Consider the following 12,668-nt stretch of genomic DNA (forward strand, 5'->3'; position numbering starts at 1 on the left):
TGAGGGCGAGAAAGGTGGGCATTCATCAGAGCTCCTAGCTCATGCAGAGCCCCGCTTGGCGATAGTGACTTTTTAGTTACAGATGCTCTGGGAAGGGAGGAGGTTTAATTGACAATCTCTTTTGAGGTGAAAAATTAGTTACAGGAAATTATGTAGACCCTCAATAAACACACAGGTATGGCTCCCTATGTACTGAAATGTGCATGTCATGTGGACAGTAACATAAATCAGGTGTTGACATAAATCAGCTCCTGTGCCACCTCCACCTGCCCCCCCCCCCACCCCCACACACACACATGCCCTTCAACCCTCAGTGACACATAGTTTAGCACCTATGGACCAGATGGAAGAATCTGGCCAGAATGGGTAGCTTTCAAAGGCATCCCTGCTGACATTGTGCTGTCTTTACATAGGATTGTTTGCACAGTAGGTGGTTGTTATCCGACCCTCTGAAGTGTTTTTGACGTCATGCCTGACGCTGGAGGGTGTCCTTGATCAGACACTAGTTATGTTTTTCAGTTTTAGGAAATAAGGTGTGCATATTGAACACCAGGGCTCCATTTAGATAGTACCATAGTGTTAATCTCCATCAATCTGCATGCTATTTGTTCCCTGGTGTAAACTTATTAGACTGTAAAGTGGTGGGAAGATCCTGCTTACTTCTGTGGGTTTGCTGTCTTCTGTTGCCTCCCCTTCCTGCTGGCTGCTTCTTTGTGTGTGCCCACCATGCATACCCATCACGTGTGCCTGCTGTGTGTGCCCACCATGCATACCCATCACGTGTGCCTGCTGTGTGTGCCCACCATGTGTACCCATCACGTGTGCCTGCTATGTGTGCCGACCACGTGCCAGGCCTGCACTGAGCACATCAGTGTGGTCTCACCTTCCCATCGGGCCAGGGAAACTGGCATGTCCCTGCCCTTGTATGTAGATGGAGCTCAGAATTTGAGGTAGGAAAGAAAACAGCCCATATCCCATTCCCAAATGGGCATGGCTGGAGTCAGGTTCTCTGGGAGAGGGGCCATAGCTTTGAAAACTGCAGAGTTTAACACAAATTCTTCGAGTTGAGGAGGCCCTGGGAAAGTGTGAAATGGACAAAATGTGCTCTCCGCACGCCGGCCCCTCCTTCCTGCTCTGCATTCCTTGCTGGCGTCTCTTTCCCTTTTCTCTCATCCATACCTGCCCTCAAGAAAGGATGCAAGGAGTGAGTGAAGTATGGGTTGTAGGATGTCACTTCCTCAAGACTAGGCTTTTTAGGAAGAGGCCTGATACTCTGACCAAGACAAAGCAGTGAGGTTCAAATTGTGATGCCAACACAGCCAGTGGGGAGAAATGTGTGTGTGGTGGGGGGACTGGAGGGCTGGAGGGGTGGGGCCAGGGCTTAAGGGCAGATGCAGAAGAACCTTTGGGGTTTCATTAAATCCTCTCCCAAAGGCCTCTATGCCCGTAGGCCCAGTGGGTCTTGCCTCCCAGCTTGGCAAGCCCACGGCCCCAGGATTACTGAGCAAACCAAAGCATCAGTGATGGGCTTTCATGCTGCAGTTCCAGGAGCTCAGCTGGACTCTAAAGTAAGTGGCCATAGCAGTAGTGGGTTTGTACATGCTTTTTCCACTTTGCTAACTTTTGCTCGCTCTCTCTCTCTCCTGAATCTCCTTTCTTCCCTTCCTTCCCTCCCTTCAATTCTTTTCCCTGTGGGGCCAGCGGCCAGGCCAGCCCTGCCTCAGAGCAGAAGCCCACTGGGCAGGAAAGCCCAGCCCCCACCCCTGCCTCCAGCGCCACCTCCACCTCACATGGAAAGCAGCTTCCAGCCAGCACTGCAGGGGGGAGCCCCTGGGGCAGCGGGCCCTCTGTGCCTGCCCTGCTGCCTCATGCCACCCCTGCCTCTCGGACCTCCACACCTGGCCCCCCGAAGGCATCGCAGACCATAGAAAAGCTGCCCTATGTGCCCCACAGCCCCTTCCACCTCTTCTCCTATGACTTTGAGGATTCACCCTTATCCACCAAGGAAAAAGAAGCCGAGGCCCAGAAGGAAAGCAGGTAGATCAGCCTGTGTGGAGGCCCGCGTGAGATTACCCGGGGATGGAAGCACAGCCTGTTAACCGCATCGCTTGTCTTGTCTTCTGCTGATTGTGTGGATTTGGTTAGCACAGAGCGCAGCTGTGGCGTGAACTAACTCCCTGACCACTCACTAAATACCTACCAGTCGTTAGGCACGATGCACAAGAAAAGTGTCATCTGCTCAAATTAAGGGGCTTTTGTAATACAATTACTAAAAGTGGAAATTTTCCCCCTTTTCTTTTTTAAATATATATTTTTATTGATTTCAGAGAGGAAGGGAGAGGGAGAAAAAGATAGAAACATCAATGATGAGAGAGAATCATTGATCGGCTGGAGATCGAGACCGCAACCTGGGCATGTGCCCTGACCCAGAATCACATCTGTGACCTTTGGTTCTTGGGTCGATGCTCAACTGCTGAGCCACACCTGACTGGGCTAAAAATGGGTTTTCAGTGTAAAGTTTGAAACTGTGCATGGTCTGACCTAATCGATGCATCTCACACCCACCCGTCTGGCTTGGGTCCTTTTGACCTGCAGAATTCAGCAAAGTGCTTAGTCAGCTTCCCATGCAGCATTTTGAGTGGGGCGCTCTTTCCTTTCACAGTGGCTCTGATTCCCTCCATCTGAGCACATATTCTGCCTCTGATCCTTACAACTTCCGGTCTTTCTCTTCTAATAGGTAGGTGTCTTTATTTTCTTTCCTTTTTCTATAGCTTTCTTTTTATTCTAAATATGCATTTTTTTTTTCTTTCAAAAATTGCTCATAGCCTCCCATGAGATGGCAAACAATTGCAATTGGAATCACTTCGTGGACATTAATACAATGACATCACTTAAAGTGTGAACACTTCAATAATTCTTATAAAAATTGGAGAGGAGGGCAGGGGGAGAGAGGTGTGTAAGTCAAAACTACACGGGGAATTTTCAGCAGTGCCTGTCAGCTTGCCTGTGTGTCTGCCCTTCACCGATGCCTGGATTGGAAACTGCTGCAGAGCAGGGAATGGGGAACAGAGGGTTGTATATTTTGAGCCATCAATTGTCCAAAATCAATTACTGCTAACGCTGGTAGCCACTCCCATCTTAGAGTAATAATAATCATTGCTAACATTTATTGAGCATTTATGCCTGTACTTTCCATAAAATTGATGCTTTAAAGTATCACTTAATCACTAAGAGGTAGCTTCTATTGCTTGCCCTTATTTACAAAAGAGGAAACTGAGGCACAGAGAGGCTGGATAAGTGGAGAGTGGTTTCCACACCAGGCAGCCTGCTCCAAAGCCTGGTCCTAACCTGCACATCATATAGGCCTCTCTCTTAGGCAGTCTGTCCCTCTGTCTCCTTTGTGGACTCATGGACACAACTCCTAATCCCAGGCCCAACCTGGCCATGCCCTGCCTCCAAGAGTCTGTGGATTCCAGTTCAAATATCTCCCAATTACAAGTTCCCGACCAGTCTCTTCCAGATTTAACAGTCTTGGATTATTGTCATCTTTCCCACAGTGTTTATGGATTGCCTCCAACGTGGCTTGTATGCCCTCTGAGAACAGGATCTCTGTGCAAGTTAAGAGCTGTACGCTTCACTGGAATAAAAATATCTTGGCAACCGCATTTCCCCCAGCAGGGTGGTGTTTGCTCATGATGGCGATCCAGGACTTTCTGGTGATGGTCTCACAGCCTTTGATGGGGCTTTCCTGGGACCCAGGTTCCTCAAACTTGGTCTTCAAGCTTCACTACTACTTACAGCCCTTGGGGGAGGGAGCAGTAGAAACATATAAATTGATGACATGAATATACATGGAAATTGCGAAAAGCAGCCACGTTTGTGAATGAGAACTGACTTAGATTGAACTGAGAAAAGTTTATAATCTTGAAATATTTGACAGGAATTTGAATACTGTCTAAATATTGTTTGTTCCCATTAATTTTCTGATGGTTTTCGTGGATGACTGAAATTAAACGGGTTATACTGGAGACCAACCAGTTAGTCATTGAAAATTAGAAAAATAAAAGAAAACTGAATAGTGAATTGCAGGATCCATTTAGTTTCTCTGAAATGGAGAAGCAAAACTGGACAGGCTGTGAGGTATTTGAATTAATTGCTTGCCATTAGAAAGACCAAAGGAGGGGGGAAAGCATTTTGCTTGCCTTATTTCCATAGCATCATTTTAACATAATTTTAGTAAAGTAATCCTGTTAAAACAGTCCACCCAATGCCTACTTTTGGTCAGAAGGGACTTGTTATTAGTTGCGTAGAATAACCAGCCGGGAGTCCAGGCAGCTGGCACCCAGGGTGAAGCCTGAGCTCAGGGCCAGGCCCCCCCAAAGACTCAGCTCCGATTGGGGGGCAGCCTTCTTCCCACCACATCTCGCCTTTTGCTGCCTCCTCCCTTCTCTCCCTCTTCTTCGCTCCTGAGCTTTTCTCTTCCTTCTGCTTCTTCCTATCTTTGTACGTTCTTCCCATCCTTTGCTTTCCTGCCTTCTCTGTGGCCTGTGGTTTGGGCATCTTCTTGAAAAATCAAATCCACACTCAGGGAAGCAGTGGGACATGTAGAGTGTTGGTTTTTTTTAAGAGGAGGGAAAATAAACGCCAGAAACCAAGTCCTGCGAAGGGTGTGTGCAATGAGCAGACGATGAAGTAGCACTGTGGATCTGGGTCCCCATCTGCCTGGCGGAAGGCCAGGTACTGAGCACAGGCCTCACGTGTGGTACAAATAAGCAAGTACGAGAAACAGCCAGCACACAAGATTTAACAAGGATAGATTTGGGGAAATGGAAATACTTTATTTCTCATTATAATAGTGTAATTTATTAAGAAAAACTAACTGGTTTGGCTCAGTGGATAGAGCGTTGGCCTGCGGGCTGAGGGGCCCAAGGTTCGATTCTGGTAAAGGGCATGCACCTTGGTTGTGGGCATATCCCCAGTAGGGGGTGTGCAGGAGGCAGCTGATATATGTTTCTCTCTCATCGATGTTTCTAACTCTCTATCCCTCTCCCTCCCTCTCTGTAAAAAATCAATAAGATATATTTTAAAAAAAGAAAAACTGACATTTTATCTCTTGCACTTTTTAAAATAGATCTGTTTTTTACACTTTTTTTTCTACACAAAGTTGTGATCAAACTTAGTGTATATAGTGTATATTATATCTTGATGTTTTAATTCAGCCCACATATATATGTAGATATGAACATTTAGATATAAACATTTCCCATGTTATCACTTACAAAATTGGCAATAACTTCTAATGGTTGCATAATATTCCGTTGATGAGTAATATATCATACTTTCTTACCTATTCTTGCATTGTTAGCTAGTTGGGTAGTTTCCAGTTTTCATTATGATCTCCATAATGTTCCCTGCATGACATTTTTTTGTACATAAATAACCATAAGGGTTATGATAACTCCCCAAAAGTAGACTTACTCTGTCAAAAGATATCTTATTGAGGTCTAATTGCTTCCCAGAATGGTTAGTATTGATTTCTGTCGGCAAGAGTTTGGGCTGGACTCAGCACTTACATCATAGTGACCCTTGAGGTCCCAACTATCCAAATACAAATGACCCTTGAGGTCCCATATCCCCAAATACAAGGTCCCTAACTGGTTCAGGGGAAGGAGTGGCTGGGTCGTTTGAGAGGCAAAGTTCTCTGAATCTTGTTATTTGTAATTAATCATGAGTGTCTACCCCAGGCAAGGGCTTCAAATGGTAGTTTGTGTTCTGGGAATTCACTGAGTAAAGATGGCTAAATACAGCCTGCTAAAGGGCATCTATTCTGAAAAACAAAGAAAACTCTAGAATTCTTCAAATCCTGAAACTTATAAAAGATGATTGTGAAATGATGAAAGCTCATTTAAACCTAGTGGCTGTAATGTTATTCCTGGGGAAATATTGAATGAAAACATAGACACTTGCACCTTTTAGCAGCAGGCTAATCCAGAAGCCCCAGGGACATCTCATTCTTCGTCACCAGCCACACAATGAGATTATATCTAATGAATGAAATTGATTCAGAAATACCTAAAGCAGAATTTTTAATCAGATGTTTCTTTAGCCAATCACCTGGCATTTTCTACCAATCTTGAATAGATTTAGTGCTAATTGTACCACTGGAAAGGCAAGAAAACTCTTCATGATTCAAATGAAAATAATTTGGATTATAATTTATGTTAGCAAATAGTTTGACTACATGAGTGCCTTATTGAACCCTTTGTCAGAATCCTGCTGCTTAATGGGACTGGACTTTGGGAACCATCTCTAATGAGAAATAAACAAAACAGTAATTTTTTTTTTTCTTTGGCGTTAGTGCAATCACTGACAGTGTTAGCATTTCCAGACCTGTTTCTCTTGGAAAATTTAAGATAATTTGCGATTCCTTATTTACTGACTTGTACTCATTTCTCTGTCTCCCCTTGCTCCCAACTTAATTCTCTGCACTCTTTAGATACAACAACTTTGGCAACCACTCTTATCACTCTTCAAGACCTTCGTCTGGATCCGCTGTGCCCACCGCTTCTACATCATCTCTTCCAACCCCCCAGGAGCCCAGGCTGGACAGGTGGGTCTTATTTTATAGGGAGCATTCTGATAGCTTCACTGTCTTCATGTAAAGGGGATCCATTTGATGAAGAGTGCCTAACAGAAAAGTGTCAATGAAAGTATAATCTGGAGTATTTTTCTTTCCAGAATATATCCCACAGGCAAGACTGTTTTCTTTCTTTCACACTATTTAGTAAGTAAATATTTTATTGGAGATATTTTGTTATTATTATCTCATCCCCCTACCCACTTTCCATGGAAAGTATAGAACTATTTTTCCAAAACATTTAAATGTAAATGATTTGATTTACCCCTCAAAAGCTGCTCTAGATCTAGTGTAAGCTCTGCAATTTGTCTTACGCACATCAATTTTCACCTCTGAATGATTAATTCTGTGTACATCGTTAGTAGGCCCATTAAGGTGTTGTGTAATTAATCCAGGACCTACCAGAAGAGAAAAGAATTGTATGGGTCCAGGGAAGGAATTTAACTTGGCAGGAGTATTAGACCACCAGAAATTACCTTACTCTTACTCCTGATTGCACAAGGATGTTCACAAGGGAAGGGTAGGTAGGACCTGTAATTTTAGAACAGTTGAAAACAGTTACCCTTATATGGCAAGAGTGCTGAGTTAGAGAACACTGGCTAGGGCCCCAACTCACTGGAAAGTTATTGCATCCTAAGGGTAAAATGCCAATTCTGCCAACCCTTACCTTAGGCAGTGGTTCTCAACCTTCCTAATGCCGTGTCCCTTTAATGTAGTTCCTCATGTTGTGGTGACCCCAACCATAAAATTATTTTCGTTGCTACTTCATAACTGTAACTTTGCTACTGTTATGAATCGTAATGTAAATATCTGATATGCAGGATGTATTTTCATTGTTTGCGACCCACAGGCTTAGAGGGTGGTTTTGATGAACAGATGAAAGGTACAGGTGAAAGTGCTCTGTGAACCCCCTGCCCCAGTGTGGGTCCCATGGGAAGTGACAATGTGTTATGATGGAGTATAATGTCCAGCAGCTCATGATTGGTCAGAAATCTAGACAGGAATGATGCCCTGGGGGTCATTTGCTGCAAATCCTGAATCCAAAACACATTCAATCTGTGTACCGCATTCTGGTCTTCTCCTGTGTGTTGGAGGGTGTGTTTGGCCAAGTGCTGCTGGTCATGAGAGATTTGGTCAGGATGTGGAGCAGGCAAGACCTCACAGCCCAGGGAAAAAGGGCTATCCAATGTGGTTTGCCCGGCCACCCCTCAGTGTTAATTTCTAAGATGCTATGTAAGCCCCAGGTTGTCAAACTCTCAGGTTCCACAGCCCAATGTGGCCCTGGCCTGGGCATATTCAGGCTCAGTTAGGTCTTAGTAATGAGGCCACAAGGTGATTACCCTGAAGACACCCTCTGTCCTTTACCTTGGGGCACCTCTTCTTGGGGTCAGCTGAGGTTGCCTGTGCTCCCAGAGAGGTCTCTAATAAAGAAGATCCTTGTCATATGGGATGGAGGATTTGGGGCCAAAGTGAGGAATATGAAAGTCTGACCCATCTTACAGGATACATCTCACACCCATGAGGCTGCCAGCTCCTTGGGAGTGGGCAGCAGGCTCCATTCCGTGCTGTGTCCTCCACAGTACCCAACTCTGGCCACAGCAGAGAGGCAGCCAATGCTGGGTAATTGGGTGAATTGCCCACTCATTGGTTGGGGAACTGTTTGGAGGTCCTTGAAGATGAGAAGTTATAAGGACAGAAGGTCTGCAAATTTCCAAAGTCCTGGGCTTAGAGGAAGTTCCTCCCTGGTCCTAAAGGTGAAGCCCCGACCTCCACCCTCTTTCTGACTCCTAGAGACCCAGGTCAGGTTTAAGCTGGAAGGTCCAGGGGTGCAGGCTCCTGAAGGACTCCTGTCTGTGTTTTCTTCCTTTTTTGATCTGGCTGAGTGTCTCCTGGGGGACAAATTAGAGGAGGAAGCGTAGGGCTGGATCCAGGAGCACCTTGATTGTCCTGGAGAGGATGTTGGTCTTTATCCTGAGGCCACAGGGCTGTTCAGGTTTGGAAGCAGCTGGCGATGTCCTCTAACACATCAATGAATGGCACCTAGAGGGGCGAGGTTGCCTCCAAGTCCGAGAGAGGTGACCATGACCAAGAAGGCCAGTGAACCAGGGACTTGCGGGGAGAAGTGAGTTTGGGCAGACTTGGCTGCCACCAGGAGGGTGGGAGCATGGAAAGCAAAGGGAGTGAGGGGTCAGGCTTGCATGTGGGTGTGAGAAGCAAGGAACTGAGACAGAAGATCCTGGAGGAAGAGCAGATGGAGGGTGGAGATGTACAGCCTGGGGACATGCAAGGTATGAGGCATCTATGACACCCGGGGAGATGGCTCCACGGTCCTCAGTGTGAAGAAGGTGCTGGATGAAATCCCTTTGGGAGCCTGTGTGCCGAGACCTGGTCCCTGGGGACAGCAGTGGCAGGAGCACCTTCCCAGCTGCCTGTTCCCTTTCACAGTGCATTTCTGCACAGGAAATTCAGTACCTTTGCCTTCCACTGGATCCACCAGTGGGTAAAGTAGCTTCAGAGGGTCTATTGCTTCTTTCCATTTGCATGTGTCTTCAACTCTCACTGTCTGTGGCTTTGAAAAACCCTGTGATGAATCATTTGAAACATTGGACATGCATTTTCATTATTAAGATCATGAAACCATCAGGCCTGGCTGCATCATCCCTTCTTACTCTCACCTTGTTGGCTTATGCTTTGTGACTGTAACAAGAGACAAATAAGAGGGGTTCTCAACTCCAAATCACATTTGTGCTCCATCGCCCAAGCATATTATGCCAGGTGCATTTATGATAATGTGTGTTTCTGTATAGTTTAATATTTTCTTTTTGACAACTGAATTCTTTGCATGTCACCCATAATCTATTTTCACATCTGTGAGAATTTTTTTGCCTTATGGAGATCTATGATTGTTTTGACTGAGGTATATTCTTCAGTGGAATGCATAAGATTTATTGTTGAAATGTTTCACATATCCATATTTTATTGAAATCAAAAAGAAAAACTTTTTTCTTAGGAAAGACATTGAACTGTTACGAACAATAGTTGCATTTTTGCGACGAGAACCCACATCTGGCAGCACACCCCTGACTACTAACGTGTGCCAGGGCCCCATGCAGTACTCGGGACTCTAGGACTTCATTCCCTTGACTTGGAAAGAAGACTCTCTTCTCAGAAGTCCGGGGAAAACCGGGCCAACTAAAGCAGCCCTTGGGGCAGGCCGGCCGCCTTGGACATGACTCCTGAGCATCAGTCTGCACTGCGAGTTTCCCAGAGTCTCCCCAAGCATGTCAGTGGGTTGGATGTTAATAAAACGTGGAATGATAAACTGACCCAGAAAGGAAGGAACTGAAGAAACAGTATACAAAACTAAGTCAAAACAGGGGAATCAAAACCAGTCCATCTCCACATCTGCTATCACAGCTTCCTTTATAGGGCTCTCTTTTAGAAAGAGAGAGTATAGCATTAGTTTTCATGACATTAAACTTGAATTATGCCGAAACAAAATAGGAAAACCAGATTATTTGCAAAGGCCCTCAGGGATACAAGATACAACTGTGTAATGAAGGCCGACTTTTAAAATGCTTCAATTTTGAAAAACGTACTTTTTGAGTGGAAAAGTTCTAAATGTTTTCTTGTTAAAGGGAAGCATAATTATAGGAATAGTTGAACCATTCACGGTCAAGTATTCAAATGAAACAAGCAAGCAAGCAAACAGTAATCACAGCACATGAATTTGTGGTTCCTGGAAGTTGGGAAAGGCAGATGGCATTCTCTTCCCATCCCTGCGGGGACATCTCCATCTTGTGGGCCTTTGCAGAAATTGGTGGCTGGGATAAAGAGCCTGAGAATGTGTGGGGAAGCTGGGACCAAGGAGCTAAGACTAGGAGCATTAGAGCCTGTGGTGCTGAGTGCTGGCTTCTCCTTCCAGCCCAAACTCCCCCTTGTGGGACCTCACTCCCTGTGACCTGCTTGCACACTGGTGTGGTCACTCCTCCCTCAGATTGATGGTGTCTGTGTCCATGTGTTTCTACCTCTTTTCAGGGATGTTAGCTCTTGTGGTTCTTACTTGCGTGGCAGGACTGCTGACAATGGCCCTGAGTGAATTTGCTGCTACCTGTGTCTTCATCCCGACTTCCTCCTCCATGTGACTGTCTGTTCTGTGTGTGTTTTGTCTTCCCATTCTAGTTGACTTTGGCTTCTATCATTTCTTCCTCCACTAGTATCTCCCTGTGCCTTGAGGTTCTACTTGTCTGGTTTTCAGATCATTGCTTTTTTTCAAATATATGACCCATGTGTTTGTCTGGATCCCAAATACTTGTTGGCTGTGGTCCATCCCTTGATCTGCACAGTACTTTTTATTTATTTATTTATTTTTAATATATTTTTATTGACTTCAGAGAAGAAGGAAGAGGGAGAGAGAGAGACAGGGACATCAATGATGAGAGAGAATCATTGATCAGCTGCCTTCTGCACGCCCCCCTGGGAATCACACTTGCAACCTGGGCATATGCTCTGACTGAGAATTGAACTGTGACCTCCTGGTTCATAGGTTGACGTTCAACCACTGAGCCATACTAGCTGGGCTACACAGTACTTTTTAAATTTCGTGTCAGTGGAGTCAAGAGCCCCACTGTCCAATGGGGCTGTAGGTAAACTTTTTCTTTTAAATTGATCAAAGTATATTTTTAAAAATCACTGGGAAAAAGCACGGAAGATGGGATAAAATCATGCCTTTTTGTGTGATCACAGTTAATGGTACCCAGTTCACTACTGCCAGCAGGAAATAAAGGCTATCAATGCGGACGATTTCCTACCATTCAAAGAAGCCACGAGCCTGTGCTGAGCTGCACAGCAAAGAGGCCCCCCTCCCCCGCTTTGGCGGCTGCTACTCCCTGATAGCAATCTCGCTACAGACAAGGAGTTCCTGTAAGGCACAATGTGGTCCTGATTAATTGATCATGTTACATCCAAAGTGCAGAGGAGAAGCACCGGTCAGTTGACAGAGTGAGTTTACAATAGGGTCTGGCCCCCTGATGGCAGTTTTATGTAACAACTGTGGGCGTTGGGAACCCGGGCTCTGGCTCAGCCCTCTGCCTGTGGGCGCCTAACAGATGCTAGAGATTCTTCGTCTCACATGTATTTTGAATCTGACTCCTCCTCATCGTTCCTACGACCACAGATTTAGTTCCAGACCTACGTCATGCCCAGACTCTGTATTGCAGTGGTGTATGTCTTCTATCCTTTCTGAAATGCACATCTGAGCAGGTGACTTTTCCTGCTTAGAAACCTTGAATGACTCCCAACTGCCTATGGACACAGCCCAGCTGGTTACCATCGCCTGGAGGACGCTTCATGTTTGGGTCCTGTATGTGTCTTCCAGCCCCCCTCCCCCCACCTCCCTGTCCTTTAGCCCCCGGGAATGTCCCGTGAACGCAGCAGGCTCTCCCGAGGCCCCTTTCTTCGTATGTGCTCTGCCCCATGGCTAGTTTCCTCCTTTCTCCATTTGGTCGATTCCATGGCATCCTTTAAGACCCACCCATCCTGTCAGAGGCTCTGACTTCTTCAGCCAGAATGAACATCCTCTTGGGTCCAGGTTCCACTATGTCAGCTCTCAGCCCTTTGAATCCTTATATGTCTATCCATTTGTTTCTTGGGGTTCACAACCTCCAGGGGTCCGTGGCAGTGAACCTGGGTCCCACAAAGCCTCAGGATGAAAATGCTTCAACTTCCTGGACTGGCCATTTGATTAGAAGATTTGGGGGAAATCTTTATTAAGACAGGACAATGCTTAGGAGCATCCATGTTCACTGAAAGTGTGGAGAGGTGTTTTGCTTTTGCAGAGTGCACTTTGTGCTGGTCCCACTTTCCCTGTTTTCTGCCTTTAGGGCTCTTTACTCTCAGGCAGCAGCCCTTTCTGTCTCTTGCACGCGATTCCCCAGGCTCCTGCTCACTGCCCTGCCCTGCCCTGTACCACTTTGCCAATAACCAGGCGAACAAACACGTGAGTTTTCTTCCTTTGGAAAGTGGAATTGGA

The 12,668-nt window shown here is 45.8% G+C and overlaps 1 protein-coding gene across 5 annotated transcripts in view; it reads left to right on the forward strand.

Moving 5' to 3' along the window:
* Window positions 1-12,668, forward strand: part of FHOD3 (formin homology 2 domain containing 3) — a 386,194-nt gene that overhangs the window by 288,602 nt on the left and 84,924 nt on the right. For 3 of the 5 annotated variants that reach the window (XM_070421008.1, XM_070421009.1, XM_070421010.1), the window contains exon 11: window positions 6,497-6,610. In XM_070421008.1, coding sequence (XP_070277109.1) covers window positions 6,497-6,610 — 114 coding nt within the window. Of the gene's footprint in view, window positions 1-1,701; window positions 2,038-2,662; window positions 2,738-6,496; window positions 6,611-12,668 lie in introns of all 5 variants that reach the window. The other 2 variants (XM_070421006.1, XM_070421007.1) reach the window with 1 other exon arrangement.

The sequence above is a fragment of the Myotis yumanensis genome, unplaced genomic scaffold (assembly GCF_028538775.1).
Source record: "Myotis yumanensis isolate MYYU_CA2020_CCGP unplaced genomic scaffold, mMyoYum1.0.hap1 SCAF_7, whole genome shotgun sequence".
Classification (NCBI taxonomy): domain Eukaryota; kingdom Metazoa; phylum Chordata; class Mammalia; order Chiroptera; family Vespertilionidae; genus Myotis; species Myotis yumanensis.